Source organism: Sander lucioperca, chromosome 15 (assembly GCF_008315115.2).
Source record: "Sander lucioperca isolate FBNREF2018 chromosome 15, SLUC_FBN_1.2, whole genome shotgun sequence".
Lineage (NCBI taxonomy): Eukaryota > Metazoa > Chordata > Actinopteri > Perciformes > Percidae > Sander > Sander lucioperca.
In genome coordinates, this window is record NC_050187.1 from 24414489 (window position 1) to 24434351 (window position 19863).

The 19863-nt window shown below is 38.1% G+C and overlaps 1 protein-coding gene across 2 annotated transcripts in view; it reads right to left on the minus strand.

Annotated features, from left to right (window-relative positions):
- Positions 1–663: 663 nt before the first annotated feature.
- The window catches only part of ryr2b (ryanodine receptor 2b (cardiac)), a 74895-nt gene continuing 55695 nt past the window's right edge, over positions 664–19863 (minus strand). Inside the window, exons 80-104 of one of the 2 annotated variants that reach the window (XM_031308016.2) lie at positions 18930–19029; positions 18531–18610; positions 17786–17862; positions 17564–17637; positions 17178–17258; positions 16798–16886; positions 16502–16630; positions 16265–16369; positions 15538–15619; positions 14132–15426; positions 13923–13993; positions 13449–13593; positions 13244–13330; positions 12401–12613; positions 12038–12168; positions 11775–11817; positions 10446–10582; positions 9546–9606; positions 9046–9192; positions 8662–8796; positions 7399–7555; positions 7048–7112; positions 5352–5452; positions 3609–3660; positions 664–2305 (exon numbers count right to left, since the gene is read on the minus strand). In XM_031308016.2, the coding sequence (XP_031163876.1) occupies positions 2210–2305; positions 3609–3660; positions 5352–5452; positions 7048–7112; positions 7399–7555; positions 8662–8796; positions 9046–9192; positions 9546–9606; positions 10446–10582; positions 11775–11817; positions 12038–12168; positions 12401–12613; positions 13244–13330; positions 13449–13593; positions 13923–13993; positions 14132–15426; positions 15538–15619; positions 16265–16369; positions 16502–16630; positions 16798–16886; positions 17178–17258; positions 17564–17637; positions 17786–17862; positions 18531–18610; positions 18930–19029 (3753 nt within the window). In that variant the 3' untranslated portion in view covers positions 664–2209. The remainder of the gene's footprint in view (positions 2306–3608; positions 3661–5351; positions 5453–7047; positions 7113–7398; positions 7556–8661; positions 8797–9045; positions 9193–9545; positions 9607–10445; positions 10583–11774; positions 11818–12037; positions 12169–12400; positions 12614–13243; positions 13331–13448; positions 13594–13922; positions 13994–14131; positions 15427–15537; positions 15620–16264; positions 16370–16501; positions 16631–16797; positions 16887–17177; positions 17259–17563; positions 17638–17785; positions 17863–18530; positions 18611–18929; positions 19030–19863) is intronic. The other variant, XM_031308023.2, reaches the window with a different exon arrangement.

The following is a 19863-nucleotide window of genomic DNA, read 5'->3' on the forward strand; positions in this document are numbered from 1 at the left end:
GGCTACTTTTGAAATTGTTCAGTGTGTCTCTTACAGATCTGTGGTCTAAGAGAATTGCAGAGAGGGATTGGATGTCTGTGGGTTTGAGGTTATGACAGTATGATTGATTTTTATACACATGAGAATGGGATAAAATTCCAAATGAAATAGCCTTTTGATGAGAGGTTTTTCCCCATTCCTCGACCTCTGGACTAAGGCTGATATGGCAACTGATCAACTAGTTTTTAGTCTCTGGTAGCTCTGGAGCTGGCAGCTATGATTCTTATAAAGCTTCAACAGGGACACGGTCTTTAAAATACTATTATTTATAGATAGTAGCAGTATGAAATAGAGTGCTGCAAGAAAAATGCTTCTTCAACCCTCCTAACATGTAATTGTACTAGTGATATAAGTAACCTAATTAGTTCAGTATGTACTGTACAGTAGTTTCAACCCAGAAACAAACATACAGTGGAACTATGAAGCAATATTAAATCATATATCAACTATGGTGTGGAATCAAAAACACAGCAATTGGCTAAGTGACGTAGACATTTGCAATTCTGGCTTCACAAAAACAAAATGTGATATTACGGTTGCTAATCGGGTAAAAGAAATGATTAATCAGCCCATCTGAGTTTTAAGATCAACTTAAAATTCTAAAATTAGATGTATCCTGTCACAATCCAATCACACTCCTTAGATTCCAGTAGCTAACGGTGAAAATAAGCCTACGATTGTCATATTATGTTGAACAAATAATCATACCCCTTGCTGACATAGCATATAAAATGATTCATGACATGTATCATGATTCCATAATTCCTCTCAACTCCATACCAACCCTGAGGCTTGGTTTTCCAATTTGATACCAAGCACGATGAAATCTTCCCTAAATCACTAACCATCCCACAAGAACCAGATGGAACCCCCTCCCCTGTGCTGCTACAAAATGTCAATGACAATGGCCTAGTGTAGCAACATGAGCCAACGCCACACCAACTGTCATCAGGACCATCATTCAAACGAGGCAAAATCCAGAATGGTGCAGGGTAATCTGATATCTTTCCCAACTAGGCCCACTTAAAACTAGTAAGAAGAGTAAAGACAAAACACAGATATTATGTGCAATAATCAAAACTGTTCAAATGTTGGCAGAAAAGTGTGCAATCATTTAGGACCCCATCATTCAGCAAGAAGCCAATTGAGAGAATATATTTTCAGGGCCTTTAAATCATCTCTTACATCAGTGATAAAAAAAGGAAGAGTTCCTTATCTTTCCCCTGTTTTTCTGGTGCTCCAATGAGTTATAACCATGCTTACAAGTCATACCTTAAAAGCAACATGAATACATTTCAGGGATACTTTGTGTAAGCCCAGCGTTCAACCTTTGCGTAATGACATTATGTGTAGGTGGCTCTCCCATGCCTGTCATCTTGCTGTTATGCTCTGTGCATAAATGCACACTCCTTTAGTGAATGAGTTATACCCGGGGATCACACAAAGATCTTTTTTGGAGACAGCAGTCAATTGCGTCATTAAGCTCGGTGATCCACTTCCATGGCAATATTTTAACCTGAGCACTGGGACACCTGCTTGCATGCTACATATGGCTGATAATGAGAATGGAAAAAGAGCTGAAGTTGAGGGACAAGAGAAAAGCAGAAGGAAGGAAAAAAAGAGAAGAAGCAAGGACAAGAGGTGGAAAAGGATACTAGAGAGGAACACAACAGACACAAAGAGAAAGTGTGATGAAACAGGGAAGAGGAGGGTAAAAAGAACAAATGTCATAGGGAGTGTGATTATCTGCATGTCACACAGGGGAAAGGGATGGGAGGCTGTGTTTAGAAAGACAAATCTTCATTCACAAAACATGAGCTTTAGAGGGACATGCTAAATGGCTTTCACTGCTTGAGAAAATGATGTAGAAAACAGTAAACTGTCACATTTCTCTCAATACTTTTGTTGTGGACTTAAGAAATGAGACTTCCAAAACAAACAGCACAACTGAACATAAACAAGTGGTCATCATTCTTAAGTTTCCAAAGAATTTAATCATCATTATTTAGAAATACTGATGTGCACAAATATAAAGGATATATACTTTGTGGGAAAAACAATGGTGCACACACACAATTCCAAGGTAATTTACTGAGTCCAATGGCATCAATCAAGATGGCTTCAGTGTGATACCATTATCTAGGAAGCTTTAGATCTCTCAGATTTCCTTTCATCCCAGTTGATCCTCGTATTGCTTACGGAAACAGTCTCCCACAGGGAAGAATTCCCAGCAACGCTCCTGGTACATTTTCCACACATAGGATTCCTGGACAACAGACAACAGACAACAGAGTGGTAATATATCTTAAATTCATTAACTATGCCAACTGATGCAACTAACACTTCTTTCCATTAGATGTTAGTAGAATCGATTAGTTGTTTGGTCTATAAAATAGCAGAAAATGGTAAAAATATTCCCAAAGCCCAAGATGACATCCTCAAATGTCTTGTTTTGTCCATAACTCAAAGATATTTAGATTACTGTCACATAGTAGTAAAGAAAGTTTAAGAAGCTGAAATCAGAGAATTTTTACTTTTTCTTAAAAGATTACTCAAACCAATTATTAGATTATCAAAATGTTATAATTCACAACTAATCGATAAATCTTTGCAGCTCTAATGCCAAAGACATCCATTCTTTAGCAAAATAATATTCTAAACAGTGTCCACAAAAAAAGTTCTTCAAACATTTGTCTGGCCTGATGGAGAAACATTTACCACATTCCACCAAGCAGCTCCCTCTTTAACCTACACCTGAGAAAAACACCACAGTGAAAGAAAACAAACAGTATAACTAGGGATGAGTCCCAGAATCCAACTCCATTTGGAAATAGCAACCAATTGTCCAAATGTTTCAGGCTGATAAAAATAAGAAACATTTTCTTTCATTTATCAATTCTGCAGCATCCCATTCAACATGCATTCTGGGCCACAACGATATAACCAAATTATTTCAAATAACAATAGATGTATTATTATTTTATATTACACTGTGCAGCATTTACACTGTCCTCATCTATTGGGATGTACATCTCTTTTATAGATTTAAGTTCCCTAAGCGTGAGACACAAGAGAGAAAGAGAGAAAGTTGCAGCTCTTTAAAAACGCAGTGAAACTGAATTTTTACCTTGCTAATTTACAGTGGAGCACTCCTTTTTGCAAAAAGTAATTTAAAATATGTTATAGTGATAAGAAAGACCCCCCCCACCCCCCTTCAAATTTATAGCTTAATACTGCAATGGTTTACGAGTAAAATGATAAATTATAATCATTAAGGGGTGGCCTGGTATGTATTATCATAAAATTTGCGTGTCAGGACTGATAGGGCTTTTGAGAGAGAGAATGAATACAGATTATGTCTTAGTTGAAAAGGTTACACTACAGCTTTGTAATTGGGATGGCATAAAATAGAATAAATAGGTCACTGAGACATGGAGGAACTGTTGTGGAAGGATATATTAAGGAATGTGACATTTAGCAATGACAGTAGAATTGTTTAGAAGCTTTAAAAGTGCACACATTGTTCTTACTTCGATTTGATCAAGCAATAAAACAGATAACTATTATACCTGCCCCGTGTGTTCAGTTTCATCCTTGTTGATAAGGTACATCAGAAAAAATCTGTAAGGAGACAGAAGAGGAAGTATTGTACAGTAGTCACTCACATACCACCCACACAAAGTTGTAGCATTAAAATAGGAGTTTGTGCAAAAGTCCAGGGATTGTGGGGTTAAGGAAACAGTTGTTAGATATTTCAAGTGTAAATTCAACTACCATCTGTATTTTCACAATCTGGTTAAACATTTACTTTAATGCTTGCAAATATTTGATGATTGACAAGAAGAATGAAGCAATTCATTGTAGGGATGTCCCGATCAGGTTTTTTTGCCCTCGAGTCCGAGTCCGAGTCATTTGATTTTGAGTATCTACCGATACCGAGTCCCGATCCGATACATATATATAAAAAAAAGAATAAAGAGCGAAAAAACAGATCCAGGATGTTCCTTATTTTTTATTTAATTCACCTTATTTTAACATTCAACAACTCTGTTAACAATCAGAGCACTTCTGTTACATATCTCACAGTTTGCTATGGCAATGTTGTTGTTATCAACTTTATAATACCTCCAGACCGCAGACATACTCGCGCTTTCCGCTTCAAGCTGCTTCCGTGTTCTACTTTGCCGGCATTTAACCAATAGCGTCTCTGCAACAAAGTGATGTCATGCCGCATGCGTTGCTGTTTCTGTGTGGAGTCAAAAGGGTCTAACTCTGTGCCACCGCATAACTATAGATGTGTTAAAAAATAATGAGAATATATATCCGAGTCCTAATCGGGAGGTAACGTCCGATTCCGATCGAGTCTGAAACCACGTGATCGGGCCCGATTTCCGATCACGTGATCGGATCTGGACATCCCTAATTCATTGTGATGGTTTAGTCTGTAGACCTTTATCAGGTAACTCTAAAATGTCGCAACGACCACCATACATACATAGACATGAGCATAGAAGAGTCCATCAGTGACAGGATGCAAACACGTCGAGGAATCCATACTAATTAGGTTCAATAAGCTCTTGCCAATGGCAATTACTGATGTGGCAACAGTGCACAGTGAAACAACACCTTCCAAACACCATTCCAAATTTCTAACCATCAACGTAGTGGAAAAAGTGTTCATTAACTCAGTGACCAACCGTGCATCCACACAGGTGATGTACACTGCTTGTGTTTATATTTGTATGGCGGTGGAGCTTCTTGACATTTTAGGCCAACGGACCAAAAACGTCTACAGAGTTTGGTCCTAATCACCTGTTACAAAGACTGTGAGGTGTGCAACACACCGTCCTCGTCTTATACACAACCCTTTCTCCGTTGCTATTGTAGCTGACTGGGAACCCGCAGGCGTACCTCAATGGCATACGGCTAAAAGATTCCAGATGGAACTTGTGCTTGTCAACTGTGGTTTCGCATTACATGCATCAATGTACAACCGTGTATTCTGCATGCGGCTGCATGTACCGGACCATGACCCCTGTACCGTTACAGTTTGGTACGAATACATAACCTGTTACAGCCCTAATTGAGGAGGTATAATTTCTTTTCATGTTATGTTTTGTTTCTTATAAAGGTTTAGTGATGGTGGAGCATGCAAAATGTGTATGCTTCACTACATCTCTGAAAGGCAACATCACAAATGTCTGCCTTTTATTGACAACATATCAAGATGTAAGTTTTAATATTTGTAAAATTATTAGGTCGAGACATTGGCAACCCAAGGCGTGAAAGTAGTGAGCATTAAATCAACTCACAGGTAGTTGGCCAAGTTGTGCTCCTGTAGAGTGTGAATCTCAAAGCCATGAGGGACTGTATCAAAGTATTCACTTCCTATTCCACATATAAAACATTTGGTCTGCAGGAGGAGAGATGCAAGACATGTAATGATTTAAACAGGCTTGGGCAAACATGATGTTCTCTCGAGTGTATTAGAAAAAAATAAAATCCAAACTTCAAGATCAGAGGCCTTTTAGTTCTCTGTGATTCAAGAGTTGCATTTAGTCTGCTAGCACAACAATATGACACATTTTAAGTTGTTTCTTTTTACAAAGACACTCAAACAATGCCCACAAAAAGCAAAAGACTATAAATAAGAGCAACTTAATACTCCCATGATTACTCGTTTTCATAAGACACAGAGGAGCATATTTGCTGAGATGTTAAATGTCTGGGAAAAGCAGCTGTGAAATGGTGGCACTGTCTTAATTTTTTTTTAAGACACTCACAGTGGTAAACTATAAAGAGATGTAAAAGCAAACATTCATAACAAAAAAAACAATACTACTATATACTAAGTATAATACTGCTCATAATCACAGCCCGCTTGCTTCTGTGAAAACCTTTATCAATCTGTTTTGCAGTCGACTGCACAACAGCTCTCTGCTATTTTTCATGTAACACATTTTTTCCATGTGAATGTACAATGACTGATACTGACTATTGCGTCTTTGCCACTCAAGTGGAAGTGACCATGACAACTATGCATTCAGTAATGTCACGTGCACCATTTATATTTAGAGGGTAGCTCACCACTGTTTGTCAGACCCTCTATGCTACCTTGTTGCCTCAGTGGTCCAACCGTTGATTACCTGCCTGCCTCTCCTGGACCTTTGGACTTGTTTGCCTGTTTTGACTACATATCTGTTGTTGATTGTAAGCCTGCTAATACAGTCTCTTGTAACCTCACTTGTCCTACCTGCAGAGAGTGCTTTGGTAGGGTTCTGTTTACACCTGTTGCAGCCTTTAGCGGCATACCACTAAGGAATATATGCACTGTGGCTACCTGGCGAATAAAGCTGTCAGCCTCCAACAAAACACATGTTACTGGTTACTCTAGTTCAGCAACTCTTGAGTGTTGCCATTTGTGGAATCATAATGAAGAAGAAAAGCATCTTCATTTGTATTTTACTGCATCAAGCCTTCACTTACTAAGCGCCAAAAAATATATCTCTCTCTAACACTACTTGTGTTTGCATACAAGCAGTGTGACAAGAGTAAAACAAGCTTTAGAGACTGAAAGTTCTCAGCATAGTAGTATAGCACAGTACTATTCCATGTGTGCCAATTGCAATTGAATACCAGGGATTTTTTTTCTCTTGAAGATTGAATTAGTCATTATTATCCACTAATTATTCAGGAGAAAGAGATAATGATATTGTCTCATTAAGGCCAATGGTACGATCACTACCTATGACACACAACAGTTGAATCTACTTAATCTTGTACACAGTCATCTCTTCACAAGCACTTATATTACAACTGACCTGAAGCTTACTTGGCTACTGACTGAGTATTTGTCCTTCAAAAGTCTCTGTATCTAAATCTGATACATTGTATATTGTACAGCCTCAAAAATTACTACATATCAGTGGTGTGCTTGTCTGTGTTCAAATGTGTGTGCATACAAGAGAGAGAGTTTGTGCGTGTGTGATAGAAAGTGACAAATCTCACCTCCATGTCCTCTTTCACCTGCTCCTGCTGGTCACGAAGTTCCCCAAAGGCATCAATTATCAAGCCTGAAAGAAAAGAACACAATTGTGTGTGTCTGTGTATCTGTTTGTGCACAGGTATGCATGTGCACGGCTGCGCCCGTCTCTTTATGACAGATGTCAGTGAAACTTAAGGACTCGGCAGAATAAACAGATAATTTGTTATTTTTCCAATTCCACATGAAAAATGTATCAAACATGTTCTAGCCAAATAAGGGGAATAACATGTATGTGTGTGTCTTGGTAAAAACATATGAAAAACATGTTAATGCTGAGCTGTATTTGAAAGACAAATTTGATGTGTATGACTCACCCTGGATGATGGCTAGGAGGATGACAATGACGAAGAAGAAAAATGTGATGTCGAAGACGATGCGTTCCACCTCAAACTCATCTCCAGCAGGGTCATCGATCTCATCACCAATGCCCCCGCCTGCACGCACTCCCACATACATGTGGAACATGTAGCACTGACAGAAAATACATTTTTATTTATTGTATACTGTACTATGCTTTCCACATTATATGAGGACACTTTTCTAGTCATCAGCCAGCCATTTTCCCAGGCTGTCTGCTGTTTGACAAGTAGAATAAGGTGGTATAAGGTAAGGGGAGAAAATGTAAAGTGCCTAAGAGGAACTAGAGTATTGTTTCTCCAAACTCCAAGGATAACACTGTACATTAAAAATTCAAGCTGCAAAACAAAATGAAAATGTATTCCATTCATGTTCATGCCTGTCTCCATGCTAGTTGCTTTTGGGAAGGAATTTAAAAGTTTCAAACAGGCAACATTTTCATACAATTTTACAGAATAGTAGGTTTTTACATGTAAGAGTATGAGGCAAGAAGAATTAACATTCTAGTTGTCTAGCAAGGACTATACTGTGCTTCTGAGTGCCAAGGATGATATTTTCCATAAGTAACTTAAACAAAAACAAAATAAAAATTGAAACTGTTCAGAAGGAGATTTAACAGTAAAAAGTGAGATTCAGCTTGTCTTCGGATATATATTTTTGCCATTTTGCATTGTATTTGTTTAAATCATTGTTGTGGTGTTGTAATGATGGAAAGGGACAACACTGTTGCTAAAGTGCTGCAAAATTCCAGCATAATCAATAACACAGTGAGTGTGACTGAGGATTTAATGTAATATCCCCTGCCTCCTATAATAGTAGGGTTTTATTCAAATGCTATCACTGTCCATTCGCCTGCTTATGTGAGTGACAGTCGAGTCCACATTAGAATTGAGCAGGCAGTGAGCTGTTAATGTTGTGAATAGCCAAACAAAGAGCTATGCTGAGGCTTGAGGGGCTGTTTTCTATCCATGTGTCCATCATTTTATGGAAAAATAGTGGAAGCAATAAGAAAAGAGGCTGTTCTAACTTGGGATCACTGGCAGAATCCTACTCTAACGCTCTCAATCAGAGGAGGTAGAAAATGAAGTGTGTTGCTGTGTTTGTGTTAGAAAGATAAACATAGAGAGGAAAGATGGATATGTGGAGAAAGACTGCTGTGTGTGTGTGTGTGTGTGTGTGTGTGTGTGTGTGTGTGTGTGAATATTGCACATTAAACTCACAGTAAGCATGTCATTGCACTTCATGTCTCTGGTGTCCTTGTCGTCACTCTTGTTGTAAAACTTCCTGAAGAAGTTGAAGGCCACAACAGTGTAGAGATACACCACAACCGCCAACAGGCCCACCGTAAGGACCAACTGACAGACACACACATTATTACAAAGGGATAGACAGAGGCAGATGGGCTTTAATACACGTCTGCATCTTAGAAAAGCCTCAATATAACCCGACAGCTTGAAAGCAAACATCACATGCATGCAAACTGCACATATGAGCACACATTAACACAGATGGATAGAGAATTAAAGACAGACCGACACACACACACACACACACACACACACACACACACACACACACACACACACACACACACACACACACACCTGTTTCCCATTGTGTGTGACAGAGGATAGAATCGTACGAAGTGTCTTAAAGCCCATGGCTATGTCCAAAAGGTGGGCAGCAAAGAAGAAGTTGTTATAATGACCCAGAATCGACATGGCCATGTACCAGGCCAGGTACAAGAAGGACTGTGAGAACAAACACACACAAGGACATACACACATAAAAACAGGCAATATAGATTATAGATAGAGAGACAAATGTGTATTTTAGATAAGGCAGAATCACAGGATATTACCACCGTCACTTCTGTGCAATTGTATCAAACAAAATCTTAGCACAGTAGTACAAGAGATTAAAGAAATGAGGGATAAGTCATAAAATATCAGATGTGTTTAACACACACTGCTCTGTCATATTACATTATCTGTTAACATAAAGTGCAGGAAGTGACACCTTTATCTTGGCTTCGTAGGAACAAGAGGGCACACACAAACAAACTAAGCAGATGCCATAAAATATTAGACACAGCTGAACTTACATTGTCAGTGCACACAACTCCTAGTTTCCAGACCTGGTACTTCACGTCAATGCAGTTGAATCTGAAATAAATAGCATCATCACACAGACACATGAACACACAAGAACCAGGAAAATAAGGCCAAAATGTCCATCGCTAAATTCAGACCCTTGTGCTACAGTGTCTTTTCTAAAAGAGCCTGTGTTATGTCGCTTCATTTCAGAATGTCCTGTTCCTCCTCAAGGACAACATAATGTTCTAGGACCTTCTTATGTCTGGCCACCCCTGTTATGTAACACACACATACACAAAACACATACACAGTATTATTGAAATGGTTATTTAAAATGGCGAAGACTATTAATAAGGACAACAGCAATCCAAATGTCTTAGAATGTTGTTTTAAGATGTAATTAACAAGGCCAAGATTGGATAAAGCTAACTAAAATGTTCATCAGAAGGGTCATTTAGAGCCCTATTCACCTCTACAATAAAATGCATTAAAGAAAGAGCTGTGTCGATTTCCTTATTTGAACTTTTTTCTTTTATATCAATACCAGGTTGCCTGTATGCAAACATACTCTCAGCTATTCTCCAGAGAAGGATGTCACATTGCTATCATCATTGCAGGCTGGTATGTGTACTGCATACTCTTAACTGTCAAAGGCCAGAATTATTTTTTATTTATAACAATTATGTAAAACTTGATATGAAAAGCTTGTCCTTTAATGTGTTACATATGACAAATGACAAACAGAAATAAGAAAAAAAACTGTTTAAAATGCTATTCCATTAAACAATCCCCATTTTTTTTGTGAAACTGAAACTGCATACAATGCAATATAAATGACTGACTAGATAGCTGCAGTTTCCCACAGATCTTTTTAAGAATGCAAGATGGCAAGGACTTTTTCTACTCACAGAGCACTCCAGGCAGTCTCTCTCTTAAGCCTCCTCCTTTCTTTTCTCTCAGAGCTGAAGTCTAATGCGGCTTGGTCCAGACCTAGGAGTTCACTTATCTTCTCACAGCCATAAAAGTCACCATACTTATCCATCACCTGACAGGGCAAAAATACAGGTTTACATAAAACAGTTGTCTCTTCTGTGCCTTTTCACCTGAATAAAGAATGACAGGAGAAAGCAAGAGGTAAGAGGCTGAATTCTTCTGCACAGTAAGTGCCATAAGATGGCAGCTTAGTTCTGCTGACAAGATGACGGTGCTACTTATGATAGCTACTGAACAAAAAAGTAAGGATTTTTTTTTTTAAACTTGTGTTGCAGATATATGATTTGTAGGGACATAGTGGTTGTGCCTTCCACAGTGGCACGTTGGTTGTGTAAATGACTGATGGTAACTTTGTTCTGTTTTATTTTTAATGGGTGCATTTTTTACTCTTTACCTTCCTGCTAAAATGTGTATGTACAGTGAACCTTGGCTAGTAAATATTTACTTCATTCCTATGACAGATGCAGAGTTCATCCTTGTTGTGATGTTGTGGCTCTAAGAAACTTTGTCACTTGACCAACCAAAGTCTAGTTTTATTACAGAACCATTTTTCATCTACACCCTCCAAAAAAAGTGGATTAGCGGAAGCACTTGAAGGCGTTTTATTATCTATTTTACTGCAGGCTAATGCAGTATTAAATGCAATGTGGCAGTGCTAGACGTACTGTATATAGACCAAGTGGCCACTCCAGTGGCAAAAAGCTGAAGCCCATGCTGAAGTGTCACCAATGCCTGCTAGATGCTGGCTCCAAAAAAAATTAAATTAAATTAAATTAAAAAATATAATTTGGGTAGTAGAGATGGAATATGCATCTTTGCAGCCATTTGACGACTTTAAACCAGGTACAGTATTCTAGTTCAATTTAACAGACCTATTATTTTCCTACAGTATATTATTATCTACAATTTAGTTGAAAATTCTCCAAGTGCACTAAATGTTCTTAAAAAAGAAGACCAGAAATGAGTTTGTTAAAGCAAAGAATAATATTCATAATACAAGAGGCGATCCAAATGAGAAAGCTAAGTGTTGCCCCGTCTCTGGAGACAATAAAATTGTTTTGGTTAGTGACGGGAATAATTACACCTGCCATTAAATGGCTCATTACATTGCAGTTAGTTTCTTAATGAACTGTCACTGAGTGAAATATGCGCACAATTACATACATTCGTAAGCACATTAAGAATTGAATGTTTAATATTTTTTGCTGTGCAAAATCAAAACTGCAGTACCCTGAAGACCTTACCTTCCTCTTCACAAATTTATCCCAATAATTACTTGGAAATGATCTGAAAAGACAAACAAATAGTTTCAACAAATAGTTTAAAATTGAAATTAAAAACATATTTACAACTGAAACATCACTGTATGTAAAACATTTCTGTACTGTACAACTTGTAACATTACTATAAAATAGTGCAAACAGCGAGTTTCTCAAACTTAAAGTACAAAACATGTTTAATGTTAATATGACATCAGCCTAGCTGATTTATGTAGCTGTGAACATACGGTGCGTTAATGACCAGTCGGTCCCATTGCCCTTTGATGTCCTCCTCAGCGGGCTGCTCTGTGACATACAGCCCGTCAAACTCCAGCCTTCTTGCCACTTCCTTCTCACGTTTAAAGATCACCAATGGTAACTGCCAATCAAATGCACTACAGTGATTACTTGAGTCCGGTGTTGAGTTGGCAAAATTTCAAATCTCAAACAAATTTGGATTAGCTGTATGGGTCAAAGCCTATCTTTGTTAGCAATGTGCTTAATTGTCAATTCTTCTGTGGTTTTAAAATATACTCTAGGTCTATATGATGGAGAGATACTGATTCAAAATAGTGAAAGGGGTTCAAAAATATGTGCTCGAGCCAGTCTACCTTGAGGCAGTAGTACCCGATAATACAACAGAAGGAGATGATTGTGTGAGCTACAGCCAGGAATCGGAGCGACGGCTCCATGTATCCACTGCTCTCCTCCAGCACAAAATAATCTCTGCCCTGTTTGTCGTCGTCAGCAGCAGAGTCCAGATCCTCACTGTTACCAGATGTGACCAATCCTTCCTCTTTTTGTGATGCAGGCAAGGATGCTACCTGGGTAGACCGTAAGAGAGAGTGACTTCACCAAAGACATACAAGCATACTTTTTTTGACAAAATATGAGAAACACAGTTTATTAATTGCAATACAATTCGAAAGCACCAAACTAAAGCATACAATAGATCATAGAGTTAGATCAGCTCCTATCTGCCACAGTCTCTGGTGAATTGTTATACAGGCTCTGGTGAAAATACTCTAAGACAGATAAAAGTTCTGCATCCAAAATTTTACCCAGGTAAAAGTATAAAAGTATTAATAGAAAGATTTACTTCAATTATCGTTGTTATGCAGAAAAATGGACCACACATACATTATTGGATTATTATTACTGATGCATTCTTGTGTACATAGCATTGTATTATTCAGAATGGTTCAGGTGCTGCTAATTTTGACTGATTAGTAGTTCATAACATATTAATTGTGATGACCCCATGTTTTGTATGTAAAATTCTCTAGAGTGAACTAGTGACTCGGCAGTAAGATAAATGTATTGAAGTTAAAGTGCAATATTTCCCTCTGAAATGTAGGGGAGTCGAAGTACTTGAGTACATGTACTTAATTACTTTCCAAATTTAATACCACTGCAAATGTAATTTAGAATTTCTCTCACAAGCAAACTCTCACCTTGTAGAAGAGGAGGATGAAGTTGATTGCAAAGGCGACAAACAGAGCCAGTAAGCGCATATTATAAAAATTCCTTGCAAAGTAATTCTGGAAAAAAGGGGGAAAAACATTCAGATGTTTTGTACATAATTTATGCCTGTGCATGCAAATTGACGTTCCTGTAAGTGTGCATCTGTGTTGGTATGTGTATGTATTTGTATATTACCAGCAGGCTCTTGTTATGAGTGCTTATCATCTCCCAGAAGGCAGAGTTTTGGCTCTCTGGTTCCTCTGCCTTATTAGAGCATGTCTTGGCTTTCCATTCTGCCTCTGCTTTCTCTTTTCCAGTTTTCTTCTCAGATTCCTTCCCTCTACAATACAAACAGTCCAATCACAAACAAAGGGAAGGTCAAAGATCTGAGGTGATGAAATTAACCTTGTACTTCTTAATAACTTCAAGTTGTTTTTTGATGAAGTGTGACATGAACATCACAGTGATTAATTTGACAATGTAGTTTGTATTGGTTTTAGACACACCATGCTCTACTACCTAGTGCACTGTAATGTAATGCAATGCTTATGTATTGCATTACATGTAAGTATTTTTTTTTCTACATTAACTGACTCAGCATCTAATACTTAAGTTGTTATGAGGAAGTTAAATAATCCCTCTTTGAGGATTTAATGGGGACACACTCACTTTGCGTCCTTTAATTCAGGCATTGTCTCATCTTCTGTTTTTCCCTCTGTGGCGCTGGGGGCCTTATGTTGCTGTCAGCAAAATTCATATGGAAATCAAAAATGTATATAAATCAGTAAAAGTATCAAAGCAATATAAAAACTAACAAAATGATGCTGAACAAAACTTTGGACATTGTCTCATATCCAAAGATACAAATGAATCCATACCGTCTCCTGATGCTTCTCAGACAAATCAGCGATGGCAATTGTTTTGGAGGTTGTGTTGAACAGGTCAGTCAGACTAGGGGCAAGGTCTTGTGTTATAACTCGGTATTGACCTTCCTCCTTCTTCACTTTGAGGCCGAATATGTCTGACAGTACATCCACCTCCCTGGGGGAGGTCCCAGCTGCCACATGCCCAAACTCCATCAATTCTCTCTGGGAGGAGAAACTGGCAGAGTACTTCCTCAGCCGATCCACACCACTTGGCACCTCCATGACCTCATCAAGAGTTGGCTCAAGGATACCACTGAGCAAGTCCGATATACTCATCATTTTGGCTCCCTCTATGAGCCCACCACTAACAAAGACTATGTAAAACACGTATAAGATGCTGCGAATAACAACACAAATACACCGGACCTGAGACATAAAAATGAATGCGAGGAAGAACACGGCCGACATGAGGATATCCTTCAGGGTCATCTTCATCAATGTCTTAAGGTTTTTGACAGAAAGTAGAGATATCAGCAATAACAACCAATGATAAATGAAAAACATTCCTTTGTTGTTCAGAGCTTCTTCTTCACCCTTTCTCTTTTCCTCTCCCCCTTTGTCAGCATATCTCTCTCCAGTGGCAGAGCCAGATATCCGGGCTGCTAGTTGCATCTCAAAGATGGTATCCTCACAGAAATTGACAAACATCTCCATTTTCTCCTTTTCTCCACCCTCATTGACCACATCAAAAACAAACTGCCTCTTGGACTCTTTGACCTGAGGCTTCTCCCATTGTGTGCGGCTGGATTCACTGATCTCAAAGTAGACACGTTCAATGCGCTTCCCACTGCCAAGGATCTCAATACGTCCTAGGTAGGGCCGGAAGTAAGTCAAGACACACTCTGCCAGTTCCAAGAATGTCCTAAGTCTTAAATCGTTGGGCATGTGTTCGGACAAATTGGTGAGGAGAACAGCAATGCTGAAGCTGATGTCTTTGGCTGGCTCATGGAAGCGATCCACAAAGGCCTCAAAATCCACAATTTCACTATCGTCGGTTTTAATGCAGGAGAGGAGGAACTGAATCTCGGCTTGGGAAAAATGCTTGCAAATCTCCATGGCTTTCTGGAAGTCCTTCCTAGAGATGCAGCCCTTATGATCAGGGTCGTACTCTCTAAAGGTATCTGAGGAGGTGAGGTCTTTAAGTTTGAGAAACATGTCAAAAAACTTGAGGATCATCTCCACATTGCCTGATGATTCCACTAACATATCCACCATCTGCTTTCCAATAGTTCCATTAACGACAGTACCTGCAGGGAAGAGAGACGAGCAGAGAAATAATGTCATTGATTAATAATAACTGTTAAACCATTTATATTGATAATTGTGAGAAAAAAAAACAGAATAAGTGGAAATCTTGCCTTCTAACATGGAAAGCAAAAAAACAACCATGTCCTTTTGTAAATCCATAAGCTCTTTCAGAAGCTCAATTTGCCTTGAATCCTGTTTACAAGAAAATATATTTACAGTTACATTTAAGTGAATAGTAGCAAAGTTACTTCATATTTTAGATTTTTACATATTTACCAGATACACTACCAGAAGAAGTTTACAATGCTTGCAACAACAGATAAACCGTAAATGTTTTGTATTAACATGAGGACTAAAGTGAGGACTCTGGGGTAAAAGCCCTACAGTATACTATCACCTAGACCAGTGGTTCTCAACCTTTCCGAGTCGCCACCCACTAGAATAAACAGGTTGGTGTGGAGTTTTATTTTGCCAATGGGTTATCAGATAAATCCTAAAGATTGCTGTTTCCAATGTCCTATCTAATGTACGGCCTCTGAGCAAGGCAAAGGTCCTAAAAGATACATGTTTGTGTTTTCTTTCATGTTCTTTCTGTTTTCTTGTGTGAACATAAATAAATATGTGAAACAGCACACTCTGTAACACTGTCACAAACAATGTTAATGTTATTTTGTTTTTTACTCCGCAACCATCTGGCAACCCATGGAAATCATTTTGCGACCTGGGTCGAGACCTCCAGAATGAGAACCCTGACCTAGAGTATCATTATTCTTATGATTCAGTAGAATTTTGGAGGGAAATAAGCTTATCAAATGTCAGTGGACCAATGTGCTATACCTGCGAGAGCTTCATCTGCATGTGGGCAAAGACATGGAGGAATCCCACTACAGCGTCCCACAGACGACTGTGAGCTAGACTCTGTTGGTTCCCAGTACATGGGCCCTGTATGAACACTAATAATGTGAGCTGCATCGTTTTAAGAAACAAATCAACGTTCTGACAAATATATGTTCAGTAGGAACTTAAAGAATCATACATGAAACACACTGTAACACGTAATGGAAACTGACTGACCTGTATGTACTCAGTGAGTGTGTTGAAGACTTGTTTGGCCACTTTTATGGCCTTGGAGAAGATCTGTTGTCCATGTACATCAATGACTTCCTTCCCCGAGTAGTACCAGTAGAAGTCACTGATTGACTCCTATAGTGGGTGGCACAGAAAAATGTATTTGTGGTTCATGAGCTTGAATTAACCATTAGTTTAAAGACATGATGAACCTGTTGATGAACAATATTTTTGGACAATAACTGGAACAGCTGTATACTAGTTTGGTTTGGTTAGTTAGTCCAGCATCACTGTAGACTTACCTGTACTCTCAGTAAATAGTCCACAGTGGTTATTATGATGTTGACAGTGGTGTTGTTGCCTGTTTGTGTTCTCAAGTAATTCTGGAAATCTAAGACATGAAGGAAGTAAGAGCATGCTGAATAGAATGTGAAAAGAGCATTGCAAAGAAATTCATCCTGTGTAGACATTGTAATTAGACAATGGACGTCAACTAGAGCAAACCTAATGTTTTTGCAGCAATTATGAATCAGTGTTAAGCTCTTATTACCATCATTTTAAAGTGGCATTGAGGTAAAAAAAACAAACAACAAACCCTGTATGTTGTCCTTTTTTTATAGACAATATAATATATGTGAACTTTGTGACATTGTGTAAGTGGATACAGCATAGGCCAAATAACCTGAGTTGTGTCCTTCACAGAGCAGCTGTAGAAAACGGAATAGGTCACAAGTTATGTCTTTGTCAGGCATCACCTTCTCTCCTGGGAAAAAGATAGGGCAAGAAATAAAAGGATGAAGGGCAAGGAATGAAGTAATACTGTAGGATATGGAGGACAGAATGAATGACAGAACGGAGAATTTTGAAAGAGGTAAGAAAACAGAAAAACAGGCCACAATGAAGGCAGACAGCTGTTAATAATATTGAAGACTGAGAAAGGCAGAGAAAAAAATAGGACTTTGGAGTGTGAATTTAGAGTATTTTCAAGTCCAAGGATCTCACAGCAGGCTCTTCTGTCCTGACATGGCTTCATCAGAAACTGATTGTATTTCCATATGAATACAGTACCTGAGCTCTCGTCCATGGCCATGCCTAATCCTTCTGCTTTGTTCTGCCTCTCAAATGCATTCAGATCTAGAACACTGGATAGCAGAAAACCGTGCGTGCACGCATGCACGCACAGATAAAAAAAAAAAAAGCTTTTACACTCTTATAATTTTCATCCATCAGCACATGAAGTCTGAAAGCCTTTGTGACATTTGACAGGAGAATTTTCCTACAGACACTCACCTACATGACCGTATGAGTCCAGCCATGCTCTGAAAGAAGCAAATGTCTTGCTTCTCTTTCAGATAATCCAGCATTTTCTATCAAACAAAAGCATCAAAGACGAGGTTGGATAAATGTGGGAGGATCTCATCTGAAGCAAATATTAACTTAAAAAAATGTTTTTACTACTTCCAGCTTTTCTGCAGCATCATGTTAATAAGAAGACAGAATATGAAGGGAAAAACTGTACATGTTTAAATACTAATGTAGAAATATAATTAATTATAGTTATTCATAATGACATGAAAACATCCATCTCTATTCATTACAAATACCGTGTTTATTAAGCAGTTGCTACAACAGCAGCCCACATTTCCACAGTCCACAACTGTTTACTGTATACCATATTTTACAGCTTTACTTTTCTATTTACTGATAAGTTACTAATTAATATACTTTTTAATATACAGAATGATTGTGCTTATATTTCACATTTCTTCTCCTGAATGAAATTAATCTAGCAATCCAATCTAGCTGCTGTAATAACCTTATTTCTTAGTCTCACAACTCTAATCTTAACTCTTCTTTCTTTCACCTGTGTTAATTTTAATAATGTTTTGTTTCGTGATATTAAACTCTTTAGTCCCTGCTGGAGATGTAGAAATGGCCAATGTCAGATACTTGTGAATATACAAACCTATTCTAGGGATCCCAAGACAAACAAGTTGTATGATTTGAGGAGGACACACAAATGCAGCATTTATACCTGTTGAACAGTGGCATTCCCTCCATTGAGAACAGCAATACCCAGCTTCAATGTAGGAGCAATCATGGAGCCCATGGCACCTGATGGGATGGGAAATTGATCACAATCAGAGGATGTACAGTACCAACTCAAATGAAAAATAAACTGCTTCAGATCACGATGCTCATTTTAAAAAGAGACAAAGCACAAAGAAATGATTTACTTTATGCTACTGAGACCAGGAGTCAGCTCCTCTTTGGTTCAGTATTCAGCAAATATAAAGTATCTTGCTTATGATTGGCTCAGCAAAAACTTGCTAAAAGTGAATGCCCCTCCACTAAGCAACAGACTAACCTAAATACAAGTCATTTATTGGAATTAGTATTATGAATCATTTATCAGTATTTAATATTTCCCTACCTTTGCTGGCACTGATGGTTTGTAGGACCATCTCAGAAGCTCCACGACGATGCAGCCTGGCCTGCTGGTACACTAACTTCTGTTTCTTCATCTCCTTCTCCTGAGCCACAGAAAGGTCAATTCACTACTGTATATATATATATATATATATATATATATATATATATATATATATATATATATACTGTATATATATCTCTCTTAGAAAATTGTCAAATAATTTGTTAAATTGAATATAACTTAAATGCCAATTATATATTATTAATTTACCCTGAAGGGGTAGAACCCTATTGTTTTTGTGCCGGTTTAGAAACTTGGCCCAATGCATTAGGTTCCCAAGAAATATGAGCCTGTAATTAAGGTTTAAAAATGTGATTTTTGAAAGGCCACGCCCTTCACAAGGAAGTCCAATTGACTCAATGTGCTTTAAGAATTATATCATATTACAACATGACGTTAAAAAGAATATTTCTATAGATAAATTGAGTATTGACATGCACAAACTTGAATACACACCGTTTAATCATAACTTGGGGGTGAGTATTAACCATGATCTGAAGTGTTATTTGGATTGATGCATGTGGACGTTGCCTATTTAGCATTATATGCTTAATTATGCTTTTTGTCAAGTTGTCACCACAACTAGAAATGATGTGCTTATGCTTTGCATAAAATATGATGCCATTTGGCCTGATTGTGACGCTATAACTTAAGTCCCAAAGTTAAAACTTTAAAATGCCACACCCCTCACACCGTGAGTCCGATTGACTTGAAATTTCTCACACAAGTCCAGCTCAATTTGCTCTACAAAAAAGCCTCTTTGACCATAAACTTGGCTTTTGTCAAGTTTGAGTCTATCAATACCAGAATTGGTATACAGCCTTGCGGAAGACACATTTCTACTACAAATGAGCAATATTGGTCAAAAACCATG